The 19293-nt window shown below is 52.0% G+C and overlaps 7 protein-coding genes across 7 annotated transcripts; 5 read left to right on the top strand and 2 right to left on the bottom strand.

Moving 5' to 3' along the window:
* Window positions 1-25: 25 nt before the first annotated feature.
* NEUTE1DRAFT_131443 (uncharacterized protein) lies at window positions 26-1182 on the bottom strand (the record flags this gene model as incomplete). The annotated part of the gene is made up of 2 exons (XM_009855257.1): window positions 26-1018; window positions 1075-1182. 2 exons carry the CDS (start codon window positions 1176-1178, stop codon window positions 85-87), a joined length of 1038 nt encoding a protein of 345 aa, XP_009853559.1.
* A 1340-nt stretch (window positions 1183-2522) lies between these two features.
* On the top strand, window positions 2523-3883 carry NEUTE1DRAFT_140011 (uncharacterized protein; the record flags this gene model as incomplete). Its single annotated transcript, XM_009855258.1, has 2 exons — window positions 2523-2764; window positions 2824-3883. The coding sequence occupies 2 exons, from the start codon at window positions 2523-2525 to the stop codon at window positions 3881-3883; spliced, it is 1302 nt and encodes a 433-aa protein (XP_009853560.1).
* Window positions 3884-5337: 1454 nt separating this feature from the next.
* Window positions 5338-5643, top strand: NEUTE1DRAFT_47965 (uncharacterized protein; the record flags this gene model as incomplete). The annotated part of the gene is made up of 1 exon (XM_009854520.1): window positions 5338-5643. A coding segment is annotated over one exon (306 nt), but the record flags the coding sequence as incomplete, so codon positions are not given.
* A 1576-nt stretch (window positions 5644-7219) lies between these two features.
* On the top strand, window positions 7220-8674 carry NEUTE1DRAFT_86430 (uncharacterized protein; the record flags this gene model as incomplete). The annotated part of the gene is made up of 2 exons (XM_009855259.1): window positions 7220-7500; window positions 7583-8674. 2 exons carry the CDS (start codon window positions 7230-7232, stop codon window positions 8605-8607), a joined length of 1296 nt encoding a protein of 431 aa, XP_009853561.1.
* An 829-nt stretch (window positions 8675-9503) lies between these two features.
* On the top strand, window positions 9504-11791 carry NEUTE1DRAFT_47799 (uncharacterized protein; the record flags this gene model as incomplete). Its single annotated transcript, XM_009854505.1, has 6 exons — window positions 9504-9792; window positions 9915-10154; window positions 10234-10329; window positions 10399-10933; window positions 11008-11397; window positions 11485-11791. 6 exons carry the CDS (start codon window positions 9504-9506, stop codon window positions 11789-11791), a joined length of 1857 nt encoding a protein of 618 aa, XP_009852807.1.
* On the bottom strand, window positions 11713-15089 carry NEUTE1DRAFT_117897 (uncharacterized protein; the record flags this gene model as incomplete). Its single annotated transcript, XM_009855260.1, has 2 exons — window positions 11713-13984; window positions 14041-15089. 2 exons carry the CDS (start codon window positions 14505-14507, stop codon window positions 11896-11898), a joined length of 2556 nt encoding a protein of 851 aa, XP_009853562.1.
* Window positions 15090-16560: 1471 nt separating this feature from the next.
* On the top strand, window positions 16561-18872 carry NEUTE1DRAFT_117898 (Pyruvate decarboxylase; the record flags this gene model as incomplete). Its single annotated transcript, XM_009855261.1, has 1 exon — window positions 16561-18872. One exon carries the CDS (start codon window positions 16706-16708, stop codon window positions 18416-18418), a length of 1713 nt encoding a protein of 570 aa, XP_009853563.1.
* Between the last annotated feature and the right edge of the window lie 421 nt (window positions 18873-19293).

Raw genomic sequence — 19293 nt, forward strand, 5'->3', positions numbered from 1 at the left:
CTTTCCCTCCTTCTTACATGGCATGAAGCTTCGTCTAACATTTCACAGTCCTTTCCCCTACTTCGTCCCTCTTCCGCTGGCACATCAAGTGAAAATGACATCAACATGCCCCCCATTACTCCAGCCCTGACATCCACCCGTCGGATTCCCATTCGCGTCATTACTCACCACCGCCCCCGGCTGGCCCTGGCAATTCTCCAATCTATAACTCCTTTGCCTCCCGCATGTAACGGCCCCCGGCTCACTGCACGTGTACACACAAGTCTGCATATCCGACCGACACCCGCTTCCCCTGACCACCACCGTCATCGGATGCCCTTGCATGTTCACCAGCCGACTTACATCCGTCGTGGCAAACGAGCCCGTGTTGAACTCACCAAACGTATTGTTCACCTGCCCGTACTCCGTCAGTGTCGTCGTGTAGTTGTACAGCGTCGACCAGCCGCCGGGAACCTCGTTATCCATCGACACCACCACCGCGTTGCCCTGCGCAGGGAGCGAGTACGTGATCTTGGGGGTGCGCGCGTCCATGAACGAGGATTGTGCGTCTTCTACGGGGTTGTACCAGACCACCAGGATCAAAGGCACCGAGGCCCCGTTGATGAAGGAGAAGGTGTTGGGACCGTTGGTGCCGAGATAGATGCCCGCGGTCCCTGAGGCGGCCGAAAGGGCGTTTTGTCCCTGTGAGATGACGCCGATGGTGGAGAGGTAGGTGCAGTCCGGGGGGGAGAGGCCAGGCACGGGGCTGGCACAGTTGTAAGGGATGGGCAGGGCGTTTTGGACGGGAGACTGAGGAGAGGGAGGTCCGTGGGAGGGACTACTCGGTGGGACGGGTGATGGTTGTTGCTGAGTGCCGGCTGAGGAGGAAGAGGGGAGCGGGATGTTGGGGATGATGTTGCTGACGCCCGATGTGACGGTGATGGTGGTTGGCAAGATGTTTTGCACCAAGGATGTGGCAATGACGGTTGGGGTCACGGTTATGGTCGATGTGAGGAGCGGAGGAGCGAGATTGGCTGGCCTACTCGAATTGTTGGTTAGCGGATGACCCAGGCATCCATTTGGATAGCGACTTACGACGACGGGTCCTGATTGCCCAACTTCAAAGCCCGATCCACGAAGGCGGACGTGGAGCTGACAAGAAGCAGCACACACCAGTAGAAGTAAATCTTCATGATCATGTTTCCGGCTTGCTGAGAATCAGGTTCGGCACCGAACAATACGGGACACCAAGTTCACGGATCCGGGCTCTGAGCTTCCAACCGAAGCCGACAGCCTGGCTGTTCTTAAGGCTCCTTTCTCACCGGTCAGACCTGCCATTCTCGGTGTCGACGTCCTCACCTTGTTTCCGACCGAGCAAGTACGACTAGTGAGTTGTAATTGTCGTGGGGGAGTTGTGTGACAGTATGACCGTGACTTGGTCGAGACGGCAAGAGCGTTTGTGGTGTTTGAATGGTCGAGAACCTCGGTGATCCGCCATTGCCACCAACATGAAAGGCAGCACGGAGCCAAACTATTCGGGTAGATGCTTCAAAGTTCGGATGGAGATCGTCGCCCACCATCATGATTTTCTCTCTCTCTTCCGTTGCGGTGTTCAAACTTTCCAAATATTCACTGATCCAGGTCATTCGAGTTCGTGATCTCTGAAAACCAGACTTCGACCTATTTGGAAACTTCATCCGACACAAAGTGAAGACGGGACCTCAGTTGCTCGACTCGTAGCTTACACAAATTGATCGGAGACAATATTCCCCAACAAGCCTTTTCATCCTACCCTTTCCCAACAAATTCCCGATCTGACAGGACACCTAAGCGTGATTGTTCTGACGGCTCAGTTCGGACTAACAGCGTACCAGGACTCAGAGATTATTCGTACATAATCGCTCACATGCCTTGGCGTGACGCCTTTAGGTAGTCATGGCATGGCACAACCAACAATTTACACATACGAGCTGGCCTTCGATGAGATCATTGGTATTTGGCGGTAGCTATGGTTCCCCCAAGGCGCAGCTGCCCGAGCCGAGATGTGTACGCCTCATTACACACAACATCCCTACTCGAGACTGGCAGAAAGTGGTCTCTGCAATGGAGTAACGAAACTGTCGTTGGGGAACAACAACAAATATATCCATGATCAATTTTAATCATGACCGGAAGGAAAGGTACCTAGCTCCACGCGTACCGACACCACCACCATGGTTCATGCTGCTCCATATGTCTAAACTCAACCTGGCTGCTGCTATCCATGGCTTAGCCAGTAGCTTCGGGTCCTGGCTGCTTGTTTCACCAAAACGACGTAGCAAGCTTTTACGATTGGCAATAGTCATGGTCGCGCTGTTTCCGCATTTCTGTTTCATCTGATCAACATCAGGTTTTCAGTCACGCTGGGACTAAACGAAGAGGGGTGAGACTAAGAATAAAAAGAGCACAAACTTTCTGCTTGATCCTTTCATCGAGTCATTATCATTCCCCTCCTACGTATATTCATATCATCTTCATTGATACTATCCTTCCATTCTATCACCATGAAGTCCCTGATGCCACTTATAGCCAGCTTGCTGTTCACAAGCACAACGGCTTTCTGCCCTAGCCAGCCAGTCACTGGCCATCTCGAGGGAGGTCTCAAGCATCGCTCGTCAGACCGTCGACGAGAGACCGGGAAGAAAAGCCTTACAAGAGTACCGTTGGAAGTTGACTCGAGGAATAGCGGCAAAACCGAACTCCAATGGATGGCAACCATTACGGTCGGCACCCCTCCTCAGACGTTGTAAGTTAACACAGCATCCCCATGCAGAACAAGGGAACGGCTAACGTCACCATCCATAGTAAAGTCGTTGTAGACACTGGATCAACCGCTCTTGTCCTTCCTCGTAACAACTGCACCAACTGCGGCAAACACTCGCTCTTTAACCCATCCAAATCCACATCATTTTCGCCCCAACCTGCACTTTTTCGACCCATCGAGTACGGCACTGGTGCAGACACTATCCCGCTCAATCAAACCGGCCGAGCAGAATGCGAAGTCGTCACCGACACCGTCTCGATACAGGGTCTTTCTGCCCCCAAACAGGAGTTCTTGCTTTGTCATAGCTACGGCGAGACTCTGTCTTCCCAACTTGCCGACGGAATCCTCGGCATTGGTCCTGCTGACATCTCGGCTTGGGACGAAAGCGGGAACTTTACCTATCTCCCCTTTCTCCCCAACCTCGTCAGTGAGGGGCAGCTCTCAAACAGGATCGTTGGCCTTGCCCTCGGGTCTGGTGGCCAGAACCAGCAACAGCGCGGTCCTGAAGCCTCCATCGGCGGCGTCGACGATGCGCGCTATCATGGCCGTATCAAGAACGTCAGTGTCGATGAAATGCTCACCACTCTCTCGGGTGTGTTTACACTAGATGTACAAGCTGCCTACATCGGCTCCGGAAATAACAAGCGAGTATGGCCCAACTCAACCAACGGCAACAAGCCACTCGTGCCAGGGGTTGCTTACATCGACTCAGGGACCGCCTACATGCTGGCTCCTGACCAACAAGCAGCCGAGAATCTCTACTCGGGCATTTCCAAGGACATCGTCCCCCTCAATGATAGGGGATCATGGGGTGCGAGTTGTGCTACGCTGGATGAAGTGGCGACGGACATCACGTTCACTATCGGGACGAAAACCAGAGGCGAGGTGATTGAAGTGACTATGCCGAAGAGTGCATTTAACCTGGGTGAGTATCCTGGCAAGAAGGGGGTGTGTCAGGCGGCGTTTTCTCACTGGGATCCTCCCTTAATTGAGCCTATCGAGGGCCGTCGGCTGTGGTTGTTTGGAAGCCCTTTAATCAAGGCTTATTACACGGTTTGGAATGCCAAGAGTAGCACGCTTGGTTGGGCTGAGAAAGTTTAGAACTGAGGCATGGGGCTCTACGCACCATGAACAAAGGAAGAGTTGAGGCGCGCTGAGTGATGGTTATGAGGTTGTAGTATGTCTGCAGTTTTACCCTAATCAAGAGAACCGTACTTGTCCACCGAAGAGGAAATTCCCGAGTCCGTATTGCATGGTCAGTCATCGGGATGTTTGAGTCGGATTTGAGGCACATGTTCACGCCCTCGGTTGCTCTTCTCTCGCTCTCCCCTTCCTATGTCTCAACAGTGTTGACTCAAAAGGCGGCTGATGCCAATTGTTATGCACAAACTCATCAAAACGTCCAGTCTCCCCAAGTCAAGAAGCCCTTTGATGTAGCTCCCGCTCCTGGTCAGGGACTGTAATGCCTGATGTTTATGAACGTTTCCCCGCTCTCCGTACACACTTCGAGCTACCCTGCTTATAGTTTGACCCTGTTTTCTCTTTCAACAAACACCTTTGGACCCATACAGATCCTAGCCCAACACCAAGCAGCAGGCCTCCCAATTCCGTCTTGTGATTTTAGAAGCTCACATCTTGGCTAACAATCGGGCAGTCTTTTACATTTATAGGTATTCTTTGCTGCTGCTTATCTAAGTGTAAGTTGGAGACTGACATCGTCCACAGTGCTGATATGAAAAAAACGGCATGCAAACATTCCGCTTCTACTCCATATCTCAAGCTCAAACAGTTACCTGCCGCATCGAATGGCCACCCGTGCCGCGGCCCAAGACGTCCGGCGATGCATAGAAACCACCCATGTGAGCGAGCATGGATTGCTCTCGAAGCCGGGGAAAGGAATGTGATAATGAATCGCGGAACACTTTCCCCTCTTTTTAATATATAACTTCTCAATGGCGCTCCAAGCTAGCCAAATTTCTCTATCAGCCCTACTATTAAACAATGTAAAGCTTCGGGGAAATGTTCTGCCCGCAGTTAATAGTCGATATTTGAGCGGCTCGTTGGTGATGATGGTTGAAAAACTCTTTCTTCTTCCCCTCATCTTGTGCCGTCCGGCGTTGATAGAATGTCTGGTGGCTTGAAACTTGAACGCTCATGGTATCATGACCACACTCTCTCAGATAATGACAATGTCAATGAGTCGTAGAGGTAGTCGAAGTGCTTTCAAGATGCATATAAAGCCATGACGATAACCTCAACCAGAGTCTCTCAACTCGAGCTTCAAACACAGGCACCCACCTCCATAGCCAAGTTCAGCCTGCTCCTGAAGGTCAAGCCAAAAGAGCAACTCTGATCCACCAACACCAAGTCTTTCTCAAGCAGCCAAGCACTCTAAAGCAAGGTCAAAATGCTCTTCCAACCCATCCTCACCAGCACCCTCTCCCTTCTCATCCTCTCCTTCGGCTTCACTTTTGCCGCTCCAGCCCCAGCCCCCGACACCCCCATCGCGATCCGCGAAGTCTCAAACCACCGAAACCCTGGACCCCCGCTCCTTCTCCTCCCGTATAACCTGGTACAACACCGGCCTCGGCGCCTGCGGCACTGTTTCCAATGACGGCCAACTTGTCGTCGCGCTGAACCACGACCAATTCGACCCGTCCACGCCCAACGGCAACCCGAACCGCAACTCGCTCTGCGGCCGCCGGATCAAAGTCAATGCGAACGGCAGGAGCGTCACGGTCACGCTGGTTGATCGATGCGCCGGGTGTCCGTATGGTGGATTGGATTTGAGTCCGGCGGCGTTTTCGGTGTTGGCGAGCACGAGTGTGGGGGTGGTGCAGGGGAGTTGGGATTGGGTTTGAGGGTCTACGAAGGCCATTAGGTATGGGGGCTTTGGATACTGGGAACTGGGAGAGAGTCAACCTAAACTTTTAAAGGCAGGTGGACTTGGCTGGGGTGTGTGGTGCATGCCGGGGGGAACTGAGAAACTTGTGAGGGGCTTGATGCTGGGCTGAGGAAAGGGATTGGATGGGACGACACGGATAGTTGTCGGGGAAGGAGGGAGCGGAAAGGTGCGTGGCGGACGGGGCGGACGGGCAGGCAAGGGGGTGAGGTGAGGGATGATCTTGAGCTCTTGACGGATCTTTTGTTTCATAAGTATTCGATTGAGTGTCCGTTTATCTGTTTTCTTTTCCCGCTTGGCCAGCGGGAACTTCCATCTTTCTCATTTTCTTTTCGATTCTGCAAACACTCATTATGGTTGTGGGCGGGACAAAGCTTGCGCCACAACAACCTTTACAAAGTCTTCGACCACCTCATTCTTTGGACCAAACTAGGTTTGCGTTGCCCTAAGGGAGGTTGCAAACTCCTGGTTTTGAGGTATTTCTGAAACTCTTAGCTATTCATATTCAAGCTGCAGTTCAAATCAAGCTTACGATCTGTCTATTGTGAATCTTCGCCGTGTCCTGGACGATACCAGTGTAATCATTTGTTTACTTACCCCTTAATCCCATGACGGCCTCAAAGCAGCTGTCATGCTTTCAAGAAGCCCCACCTGCCACTGACAAGGAGCTGGCTGGCTTGTGGGCCATCACTTTTTGAAATCATTTTGTTCGGGTTCATACTGTGTGCAAAAAGCCTTCACAGCCACCGTACAGAAATGATTACGCAAAGCAAGACTCTTTCTGTTGCTTATAGTTTTGACAATCGACGAGCTAACTCCAACAATAACAACAAGTAATCCCCTTGTGGTGTAGTTGGCTATCACGTTCGGCTGTAATTGCGAGATTGTATACCGAAAGGTCACCGGCTCGATTCCGGTCGAGGGGAAAGTTGTTCGTTTTTTTTTTGCTCTTTTTTTCTGACTTCTTTGCTTCCGTTACGACTCTCGTCAACTTCTTCAGGCCGCTCATCCAAATCGCCAATGTAGATCATCGCAGGTTGTGAATATATAACATCATTGAGTTAGGTAACGTATCATGCTTTTTGCCCTATCTCGTTGGGATGATTGGCAGTGTCTCAAGCCACTGAATGACAAAAGGACCAAAGCCAAAGAAAAACAGTTAACGGTACTTAAGGTATTGAAGTGGTAAATGGATGGCGGTTTGAGCAACACCTCAACTTTGAAGACTATGGTGGCATGGAGGATGGTGGAATGGCGACATCTGAAAAATGCATTGCGCGAGTGAGATGCGTCTTCCCCGCTCCTTCGCACGGCTGATCACCTACCATCACCACCATTCCACCATCACGCCAAATAGCACAAACATGAGGTCATCGCCAACTTGTCCACCGCGACCTCATAAATGTAAAGAGGTTCTCCTTGGATGCGGATGAAAAGCGCAAAACTGTCAATTCCCTTGACACCCCCAAAGTTTCCAAAGCAAAGCCTTTCCAAACAAAATCAAAAATCTCAACTTCTCCGGATCAAGCCTCCTATCAACGCAACATGGCTACGGCAGCCATTCAGGTTTCAGTCCCAGCTCCGGTCGGACAACCAGATATCGGGTACGCTCCTGACCATGACAAGTACCTCGCAAGAGTCAAAAGACGACGAGAAAACGAAAAGTTGGAGTCGTCTCTTCCGCCAGATTTCCCTCAAAGACTAGACTCGGATCTTGTGTGGGACGGCAACACCCTGGCCGAGACCTACGACTGGAACTACAGATTGACAGAAGAGGACATTGATGAAATCGAGTCCGCACTTCGCCATTTCAAGAGTTAGTACAGCCAGCTCCCGAGGGCATCTCTCGTACCAGTCCTTGGACATCAAGCCATCAACTAACCGTCATCGCATGACAGGCCTCAACAAACCCCTAGGATACATCAACCAAGAAACCTTCCCCCTCGCCCGCCTACACCACACCCTCCGCTCCCTCTCCCACGAGCTCCACCACGGCCACGGCTTCAAAGTCCTCCGCGGGCTCCCCGTCACCTCCCACACACGCGAGGAAAACATCATCATCTACGCCGGCGTCTCCTCGTACGTCGCCCCCATCCGCGGCCGCCAGGACAACCAGCACAACGGCCACCCAGCCGACGTAGTCCTAGCACACATCAAAGACTTGTCTTCGACTGTTTCTGACGTGAGCAAAATCGGTGCTCCCGCCTACACCACCGAGAAACAAGTCTTCCACACCGACGCAGGCGACATCGTCGCCCTCTTTTGCTTGGGGGAGGCCGCCGAGGGCGGACAGAGTTATCTGTCTAGCAGCTGGAAGGTGTACAACGAGCTGGCAGCCACTCGGCCCGATCTGATTCGCACGCTGGCGGAGCCGTGGGTGGCAGACGAGTTTGGCAAGGAAGGGAGGAAGTTTTCTGTTCGACCGCTTTTGCATTATTACCAGCCTGCTACTGCTGCTGCTGCTGCTGTTTCTGGGGAAGGAAAGCCAAAGCCCAAGCCCGAACGGCTCATTATCCAGTACGCCCGCCGCACGTTTACGGGATACTGGGGATTACCGAGGTCGGCGGATATCCCGCCCATTACGGAGGCGCAGGCGGAGGCGTTGGATGCGCTGCATTTTACGGCGGAGAAGTATGCGGTTACGCTGGATTTTAGGCAGGGGGATATCCAGTTTGTGAATAACTTGAGTGTGTTCCATTCGAGGGCGGGGTTTAGAGATGAGGGGGAGAAGCAGAGGCATTTGGTTAGGTTGTGGTTGAGAGATCCGGAGAATGCGTGGGAGACGCCCGAGGCGTTGAGGGAGCGGTGGGAACGCGTGTATGGCGGGGTGAGTCCGGAGAGGGAGGTGTTTCCGCTTGAGCCACAGATTAGGAGCGCGAGTAAGGGGGAAAGCGTGGGGACGCAGGGTGGGGGAGGGTATTGATGAGGGAGGTTGAGGCGTCGATTCTGAGTGTAGCTTGGTTGGACGACTTGGATGTTTGAGTAGTCTGATGTGTGTGATATAACTAGACCTTGAATGACATTGGATTTTCGAGTCAATGTGTAGTCTTCAGATACGAAGGCTGTTGTTCAACCGGATAGAACTGTTCTCGAATGCCTTGAAGTTGCCCATGGGAATGCTACCACATGTGGCTTTCTCACTTGAAGTACTTCTCAACAGACGAAAAGAAATCGCCTCTAATGTCACCACCAAGCCACACTGTTAACGCGGCGTGGGGTCTTCTCGCACCTATAGCACCATTTGCGCCATAATGGTGCCATTCGAACCCCCCATCTCCAAAGCACGACAATCACCGAGAGTTTAGCATGCTGTAAACTACACCAAGAATACCAAAAGCCTGCCAATGATAAAGCGATGAGGCAAGATGACGAGCGTTACCTCTACCACATTTGGCCGTCTGCCGCTGTCCTTGGCCATGTCTCTCATTGTGACTCTGCAGGTGATGACCTTCCTCGTCCGGCAGGCGTGGGATTGGATCGATGTGATAACAATAATGGCAAGTCGGTTTTGCTAGCCATAACTGTCCATATAAGCCGCCGCCAAGGACATGCAATATCGACCATTTATCGCGAGCGAAGGCACTCGGCTATCACACATTCGACGCTTCGAGAGTGCTTGAGGCAGAGAAGGCGTGTGAAGGGATCTAGAGCGTGGGGTGAGAAGAATAAAGGAATGGAACTGTTGGAAGTGCCGGGATTCATATATGAATCTGGTGGTTGTTCGGATCTTTCCTCACAATAGCAACAGGTTCCCAGTTCATCTTGTCTTTCATGCCGTAACATAACACCGCCCACGTCTATTCACATCCAAACATACCGATGTCCTTCAACTGGCGACGGCCGTTCACTCGCCGGCAAGGCGATGATCGTACTAAGAGCGAATCCCACTATCGACCCAATGGGCCCTTCAACGGCGATGGTGGCACCGTCAGCGATGGCAGTCTCCAATACACCGTCGAAAAAGGCGGCAACGACTCTCCGCCTGCCTACCAAGAAGCCACGGGCGCGCCGGTCGAAGTCAACTCTCCGCTGGGATACTCCGTCGGCCCTTTGTCCATCATCATGCTCAACATCGGCAAGATGATTGGTACAGGCGTGTATTCGACTCGTGAGCCACCCCTCCAGTTCTTCTCTTATCCTTCTTTCTCTGCGTTTTCCGTGCGTACTATCATGGGCTGGTGTTGATTGCGTCCCTTCTCGATCTTGTTCTTTCGGGAAACGGTTATACAGCATCAAACATTCTTCGAGGTACCGGATCCGTGGGTCTGTCCATGATCTTCTGGGCTCTCGGCTTCTTGACGTCGGTTGCGAATCTCTCGGTGTATCTCGAATATGCGGCGTACTTCCCGAATCGATCGGGGTCTGAGGTGGTATACCTGGAACAGGCGTATCCAAGACCGAGATGGCTGTTCCCGACGGCGTTTGCGTTTCAGTCGGTGGCGTTGTCGTTTAGTAGCAGTAATGCTATCGGTAAGTGATTTGCTTGTTCCATCTCCGAAGCGTTCAGGGAAAAAAAATGGTTGGACTGACTCACGTGAACAACGCGCAGTCCTTGCACAGTACTTGTTTAGAATAAACGGCCATTCTCCAACAGCTTGGGAACTCAAAGGCGTAGCTGTAGCTGGGTATACGGTCGCCGCTTTGTGTACGTCTCTTTCCACTCGTGCGTCCATACCACTCTCTCAATGCTAACTCGCTCCCTTTTATTTTTCAGTCGTCTCCTTCCACACCCGCCTCTCATACCTCTTCGCCAACGGCATCGGCATCATCAAAGTCCTCACCCTCATCTTCATTTCCATAATCGGCCTGGTCGTGCTAGGCGGGCATGTCTCCACCACTCGGATCCCCGACCCCCGTGTCAATTTTCGCGATGCCTTTTCTGGTCAAGCAACGCCCTATGGCGTCACCAATGCGCTATACAAGATCATCTTCTCGTACGCTGGGTTCGAAAACGCCTTTAACGTGGTCAACGAGGTGAAGAGCCCCGTGAAGCAGATCAGAAGGAACGGGTTTGTCGCGCTGCTCATCGTGGCCGTGCTGTATATCCTGGCGAATGTGGCGTACTTTGCCGCGGTGCCCAAGGATGAGCTGGTGCAGAGTCAGCAGATTGCGGCGAGCCTGTTCTTTACCAAGGTGTTTGGGTCGAGTGGTGCGGTGAGGGGGTTGAATTTCCTGATTGCCTTGAGCTCATTTGGGAATCTGATTGCTGTGTTGATTGGGTCGTCGAGGTTGATTAGGGAGTGTGGAAGGTGAGTCTTGAGGGATTTGTTTGTTCGGTCATATTCATGGTGATTGCTGACGCATATTCTTTCCGTGATAACAGGCAAGGCGTGCTTCCATTCCCACGCTTCTGGGCTTCCACCCGCCCCTTTGGCACTCCGCTTGGACCGTACTTCGTCAAATGGGCGTTGACTATCCTCATGATTTTGGCACCTCCCGCTGGTGACGCCTTCAACTTCATCACCGATCTCCAAGTACTGCCTTCGGCCTTCTTCCAGTTGATCATGGGAATAGGTCTATACGTCGTCCGCTACCGACGATCTCGGCTCAACCTTCCCCGCCCGGAGTCCAAAGCCTGGGACCTTGTAGTCGTGTTCAACATCTTGGTGCAGCTGTACCTGATCGTCATGCCGTGGTATCCGCCCGCGGGAGGAGCGTACGCGGGAGATGTCAGCTTTTGGTACGGAACCTATGTGGTCACGGGTATTGGAATGTAAGTCCTCAATTCGGTTTTGTTTTTCATCTTGTAAAGCCGCCGCGATTTGCAGAAAAGTGAGTGGTCAACTGACGCGGGCACCAGCTTGATCGCATGCGCCATCTATTACTACCTCTGGATCTCCGTGATCCCGAAGCTGCGGCGCTATCGCATTCGTCAGGAGGTTCTGCGACTTGAGGATGGTGCGCAGAGTCACAGACTTGTCAAGGTGCCGGTTGCCAAGTTGGCTGATTGGGATGCCACGCACGATGCTGTTGGTCGCCCGTTGGATGGCTCCACGATTCGTCCACATCACGGCTCGGCTGGAAGTGACGGCGGTTCGGACGAGAAAAAGCCAACTTCGGCGGATGAAGTACCGCTAGGAAGAGATGACCAGGATGTAGAGAAGTGAAGAAACATTACTGAGCTGTGATGATGGGTATATTCTGTTCAAATCTTGTGTGCCCTATCGACCAGTCTCTTGGTATGTCGCGCTATAGGAGAGTGACTGTCACCTTATGACTCGATTTCCTCTTTTCTCTCATTTCTCAAAACAACATCAAGCCACCTCTTTGACCGATCATGAGACTCCATGCCTGCTTCTACTGTCGGTTCTGTCGTTGACTCGGCGTTTGGTTCCAAGTCTGACTCTGGATCCTCATTTATCGAAACCGCGCCCATATTCTGAAGCTTCTGAACTACCTTCGCAGCGACCTCCTCCTCCTTGTCAAAGTTGCTCCAGATTGATGGAAAAAATTTTCTCAACCAGTCAAGGCTTTCTCTGCGGCCGGTTTGAAAAGATTGCAATATTCCACTCAGATCGACAGATTGTGCAAAGTCGTCATAGTAGTTTTCCAGTAGAAACAACAACGTAGCGGGTGAAGTGAAGAAAATGGTAGCTAGAAACTCGACAATATTGCCCTTGAATGGCTGTTTGTTGCCGTATAAGTGATAGTCATACCATATCAAGTCCAAGGATGAGCAAAGAAGGTGACTGCCGACAGTTTCAAGTAGAGATCGAGAAAGATGGAAGGCTGACACGACCAAAAGACGGAGTAAAACAATGATTTCGTCTGACGGTCTATCCCCAACCCACTCAATTCCATCATATATAGTCGACATGACTAGGGGTAGGGAATCGCTGGCAAGATAATATGTGTCGGTGTCTGGGGCCACATTAATCAGGAAGAAACGGAATGCCAGCTGGTAATCCAAGAATTCTTCAGCGGACACAACTTGTCGGGCTAAGCCCTCATAACTGTGAATACTTATATAGCCTTCGGCCGCGCATCCGTGACCCTCAACGTTCATTCGGAGAATGACATTGGGTAGGTAAGTCTTCATCGTTGCAAGATGGAGACACTTGAGCTGGTCTGATGGCTTGAATCGATCGGAAGTCAGGAATTCTTTGATAGTGTAGTGGGAGAGATTGCAACGAAGCGCCTTGCGGTAGCTGTCCTGTGAAAACGAAACAAGGCAACCACAGCAATCTTTAAGCCTGTCGAGATTACAACGAATAGAGATTTGGTTGGCCCGTTCTGAGGATCCTGAACTATGCAACGCATAGGCGCTTAAGACTTCGGTAACATCCAACAAACGTTCATCGTAGTTGATCAGATTTTCCGTGTAGATGAGCCAATGGATGGTGAATCGGACAAGTTCGAGATCATCTGAATGAATAAGATTCAAGATCCTCGTGTAGGTTTCGTCCAAGTCCTTGGGGAGAGTTTTGATCGTTTCCCTGACGTCTTCGTGCGTTGCGCAGTTGAGACGACGAAGAATATCCAGCTGGCAGACGGCCCAACGAAACATGCCTTTTGCTCCCTTGGCAAGTGCATCAATCACCTCAAGCTTCAGATCGTCGGGCCAGTGCTTGAAACTGTCACTTCGACTGATGCTTCCTTCGACAAAGACCCGAATATCCTTTTCCACTTCCTCATGTGAAGTAAGCACGGAAAGGGAGATGGGAGCCATGACTCGCTCAATGTCGGCGTATTCACGGCTAGTGGTCAAGAGTTGAATCTTCTGGAATCGCTGATCGGTAGCCAGTTTACGGAGAACGTCGAGGAATCTATCTCGTGGCTGTTGACTCTCATCCAAAGCATCGACGGCGACATATACTGTGTCCAAACTGTCAAGTTGCGTAAGGAGCGCTGAGAGGAGTTTGGTTATGTCGGGATCTTGGCCGCTTCGGTAGATATCGTAGGTCAAGCTTGAGACCGTGTCAGTTTTCCGACAGAGCTGGCTGATGAGCCATCGGAGGAAGGAAAAGGTTTCATCGCGGTTGTGGCCGTGATAGCAGTAATAGTAGACGAGTGCCACGCTGCCCGAGCATTTGGTCTTGATGAGTTGCTCGATAATATGAGAGGCAAGGATGGTCTTCCCTGCCCCGGGGATGCCGTGTATCCAAAGGGAGCGTTCCTTAGACTGTTTGTTCACCCAGAGCTTCCACTCTTGGGAGCGGAAGATCCAGTCACCGGTTTTCTTCTCATAGAGACTGTTTGCGGTGTTGTGATTTGAAGAAGGGTTGATTTGGACGAGCCAGGCATGCAGTCTGTCCTGTTCCGCTCGATTGAGCTTCGCTTTCATCGACTGAACTTCGGATCTGTTCATCAGAGTTAGATATCACCATGTATACAACTGCAATTATGATATACGTACAATACAGATGCAGTGAGAGCTGCACCGATGGTCTGCTTGTGTGTTGCGATCGCCTTCAGTAAGGCCACTGCTTCGTCTTTTCTGAAAGGCCAAGCGAGTTCATCGAGAGTTGGCAGCCTCGCCTGCAACCGTTTGCGCCTAGAACGACTGCCTCCTGGTGCAGCTGTGCCAGAGGTCGAGTTCAATTTGAGAAGACCGTGTAAGTTGCGAATCGTTTCTTGACACCCTTGGATGGGTCCATTTTGTCCTCTTAGTTGTCTGATGATCTGGGCGTCTTCAAAGTCGTCTTCGCGTAATATCTTCAATCCTTCTAATACTGAAGTGAGCGAGTTTAGCTCGATGAAGATCACTCGGATTTCGCGCGGATGGTTCTTGATGCCGTCAATGTAGCTCTTGCAGGTCTTTGCGACTTCTCCTGCTAGGCCTACTACGGCAATGAGGCTAGCCGTGAACGATAATGGATCCATAAGGACGACGTGACGAGCGGAATGAGCGAGACGAGCAGGTTGTTGGAGACTGGACGGGCATTCGATGGTAGCGATACATGATATCTCGACCAGCTCACATGTAGGGTTGTGAGCGAAGGCTTAGCATTTTACTCATTTGGTCAGCCAACTGTTGGGCTGCGGCGGTGCTGAATATCTTAGTGCCCGATTTCCAGAGGGCTGAAACGCGGATGCTTCCCATTTGACCAAGCGCGAATGCCATGTCGAACCGAAGTATTCCCATTGAACGGCTCTGCCACAACACCCAATTGCATCAAGCTGAGCACCTGGCTATCAGCCATCAATGAGCAACCAGAATTGCGCTGGCTTCTGACAGGCAAGGAAGGGCGAAATATCTCGATGTTGGTACCAAACAGAGAGGAGGTGAGGAGACAAGGCAGACAAAGTGTTCAGTCTCTCGACATCAGCTTTGGTTCGTAGGACGGCGAGGTGATTCGGTCAATCCGCAGCCTCACACTCAGAATACGTGTGCGTTTCATGGTGGAATGAACATATCGGGAAGCAGGCCAAAAGGCGATAAAGTGGTCAATTCCATGGTCGTCATTCTGTCACATCTCGCGATTATGGGAGGAGGTTGAGCAGACAGAAGTAAACGGGTACTCGCGGGGTGGTGGGTGCCTTTTGTTGGCTCGGCGCCAAGGCTCTCCCACTCTACCTCTGTAGCAGATATGGCATATGTGTTTGACTCAGTAGGCTCATCTGGTATAAATACAAAAGCTTGCGCCAAACCTTTCATCGACGAAACCTATACCAGAAATATCTGTGTTCTCATATACTTTTTAAATGCGGAGGTTTCGATGACCAGCTTTGGTTTTTTGAGCTCAAAAGATCTTGTTTGGATTCTATTTGGTAGAGAAGTGGCCGCTCTCATCTCCGTTGCCTTAGTTGAGGCGGCGTTTCCAAGAGAGAAGTGTTAGGTCGCAGTAGGGCGAATCCTCATTCCCAAGTCAGACAACTTTGACATGATACAATGTGCAAACTCTCTCTTTTGAATCTTCTGCCTTATCTTATGTTTCTTGGAAATCTAAAAAAATAACAACAAAGAAGTGATTGAATGGATATTGGTGGTCTGTTGGTTAACAGGCTTCTCAGCATTTGGTTTGCGTGTGTCTGACTGTCCGTCCCTTACTAAAAACATGTGCCATATTTTCTATCCTCATGCCCTTGGCGCCCAGACCCAAGAACGCACCCACCACCCTCAGGGGACCTAGGCAGCCTTGAGGTAGCTTCAGTTATCGAGCTCATGTCAACACCGAGCATTGACCACATCGACCTCAAACCTCAACAAACAGAACAACCGATATGAGCTCAGCCCACGTTGCCATTCGGCAGACGGATCCGAATCGTGCTGACTGTTTTGAAATTTTACCGCCGGATGGTGCCGTCTCGGAAGGCCAGCCTGAGGCGATCTGTGTCTGGCATGTCGCCGACGCGGTTAAGGTCCGCTTTTCTGGGGCGCAACCCCACCAGCCGCCAATGGGAAGGGCCGGTGTGGCTTGGGTGCGAGTGCCTGGATTGCGGCGGTGGTCTGATCAAGTCGTCGAATGCTCGCTGCATATCGATCGGACCGAACCAAGCCGCTTATCTTTCCCTACAACACTTCATCTCGACCGACGTCGAACAACCGGAGCCCAGCAGCGGATGGCCCTGTGCAACGTCGTAATCGATGGTCCCCCACTCCTGTCTATGATGCATTGCCCGCATGCTCTGACTTCACAACCTCGTAACAGAATGTTCACACCACCAGCCGACCGTGGCTGCGCTTGGTCCTGATGGCCCCCTGTCCAAGCAACTGGCGACAGTCTGGCCATTGCTCCCAACGAACGACACCATGCAGCATCCATCAGCACACCTTCCTTGTCCCTTGGCCCATGGCGAGACGCCCGGAGCGTCTTCGGGGACATGTCATCGCGGAGATGGCCTCAAGCCATCATCAATGGCAATACTGTAGCAGGCCATCGGGACGAGCTCTCTGAGCCAATCATCACATCACCGTGGTCAAGACAGGACAATAAAAGGCTTCTCGCAGCCCGCCGTCCTCTTGGGTACCGGACTTCTGCATGGTCATGAAAGTACAGCTTCGACACTACCACTACTACTACCACCTCCAGTCTTTAACACTTCTTCACCACCAGATCTCACCCTAAAGAGAGAGCATCATGGTAGCCCAACAACAAGGAAAGTTCACGGTGGGCGACTACCTCGCCGAGCGTCTTGCTCAGGTCGGCGTCCGCCATCACTTTGTCGTCCCCGGCGACTACAACCTCATCCTCCTCGACAAGCTACAAGCTCACCCGGAACTCAAAGAGGTTGGTTGCGCCAACGAGCTCAACTGCTCTCTGGCCGCCGAAGGCTATGCCCGTGCCAATGGCATCTCCGCTTGCGTTGTCACTTACAGCGTTGGTGCCCTCTCGGCCTTCAACGGCACCGGCAGTGCCTACGCAGAGAACCTCCCCTTGGTCCTCATCAGCGGCTCGCCCAACACCAACGACCCCAGTCAATATCACATCCTTCACCATACCCTCGGCCACCCGGACTACACCTACCAGTATGAGATGGCCAAGAAGATTACCTGCTGCGCTGTGGCCATTCCCCGCGCCATCGATGCACCCCGCCTGATCGACCGTGCCCTCCGCGCCGCCATCCTTGCCCGGAAGCCCTGCTACATCGAGATCCCCACCAACCTCGCCGGAGCTACCTGCGTGCGCCCCGGCCCCATCAGCGCCATCACCGACCCCGTCACCAGCGACAAGAACGCTCTTGAGGCCGCCGCCAAGTGCGCTGCCGAGTACCTCGACGGCAAGCTCAAGCCCGTCATCCTGGTTGGCCCCAAAGCTGGCCGTGCCGGTTCCGAGAAAGAGCTCATCGAGTTCGCCGAGGCCATGGGCTGTGCTGTTGCCCTGCAACCCGCCGCCAAGGGCATGTTCCCCGAAGACCACAAGCAATTCGTCGGCATCTTCTGGGGACAAGTCAGCTCCGATGCCGCAGACGCCATGGTGCACTGGGCCGACGCCATGATTTGCGTCGGCGCCGTCTTTAACGACTACAGCACGGTCGGATGGACTGCCGTGCCCAACATCCCGCTCATGACCGTCGATATGGATCATGTCACCTTCCCCGGCGCACACTTCAGCCGCGTCCGGATGTGCGAATTCCTCAGCCACCTGGCCACCCAGGTCACCTTCAACGACTCCACAATGATCGAGTACAAGCGCCTCAAGCCTGACCCCCCGCACGTGCACACGGCCGAACGCGAGGAGCCGCTCTCGCGCAAGGAGATCTCGCGACAGGTGCAGGAGATGTTGACAGACAAGACCAGCCTGTTCGTTGACACGGGCGACTCGTGGTTCAACGGCATCCAGCTGAAGCTTCCTCCTGGCGCCAAGTTCGAGATCGAGATGCAATGGGGCCACATCGGCTGGTCGATCCCTGCGGCCTTTGGCTACGCCTTGCGCCACCCTGACAGGCACACCATTGTGCTGGTCGGCGACGGATCTTTCCAGGTGACGGCCCAGGAGGTGTCGCAGATGGTGCGCTTCAAGGTGCCCATCACCATCATGCTCATCAACAACCGCGGCTACACGATCGAGGTCGAGATCCACGACGGTTCCTACAACAAGATCAAGAACTGGGACTACGCCATGTTGGTGGAGGCCTTCAACAGCACCGACGGCCACGCAAAGGGCCTGCTGGCCAACACGGCCGGCGAGCTCGCTGACGCTATCAAGGTGGCTGAGAGCCACAAGGAGGGTCCTACGCTGATCGAGTGCACGATTGATCAGGATGACTGCAGTAAGGAGCTCATCACCTGGGGTCATTACGTGGCTGCTGCGAATGCGAGGCCTCCCCGCAACATGTCGGTGCAGGAGTAAGGATGATGCTAATGTGGATAGGCATGTTGAAATGACGGATGTGATACCAAATGACAGTATTATCAAGGATACAACGGCGGCGGCGGCGGCCGAGGTGGCAATGGTGGTGGTAGGCAACGGGCCACGATATAGTGTATGGAAAAAGGTCAAACGGGGCTTCAAGTTTTTGTCATGTCAATAAATGTTTTGTTTTCTTCTTTTTCATAGATCGTTCATCTCATCTCAATTTCTATATATCTCTCTCCTCATTCATGTCTCTGTCTTTCCCGGTTTTGGTTAAAATCTATACAAAGACAAATGGTAAACGAACAAACAAAGTCTATTCAATCGGATACAGTTGGTGGCTGCTATAGAAGACCAGGTAGACTAGTTTCGGGTGTGGGCTTCAAGAATCTGGCGCTGGAATCGTAAGCATACAGTCATGAATAAAATCACTTTGTTATATCTTGATTTGACTTGGAAGTTATCATTTCGTGCTTGCGCAACGAACTGGCAGCATCATATTAAGTTGTCATCGTGATTCGGTGCTCTCCTCCGCTTTCCGAAAACACCAAGATGCTAGCTACTGCTCCACGATGATGTCAAACGTCAATGCACAACAAAACGGTTCGTTCCGAGATGCTCGGGCGGTGGCTCACGCTAGCGGAGTTGTCATCCGATTTTTTGCCAGTTTTGGGAAGTGATAAACAAAATTGTCAAAGCACAAACGATGCTTCAACGATCTCTTTAATTTGAAAATAAAACAGCAGAAAAACACACACAAAAAAAAGCGACTTCCTTTTCATTCATACCATGCTATCTATGCAAATGAGACGAGGTGGTATCATTACGGACAGAAAAGAAGAAAACAAAAAAAAAAAAAAAAAAAAGCAAAA

The sequence above is a fragment of the Neurospora tetrasperma genome, assembly GCF_000213175.1.
Source record: "Neurospora tetrasperma FGSC 2508 unplaced genomic scaffold NEUTE1scaffold_5, whole genome shotgun sequence".
Classification (NCBI taxonomy): Eukaryota; Fungi; Ascomycota; class Sordariomycetes; order Sordariales; family Sordariaceae; genus Neurospora; species Neurospora tetrasperma.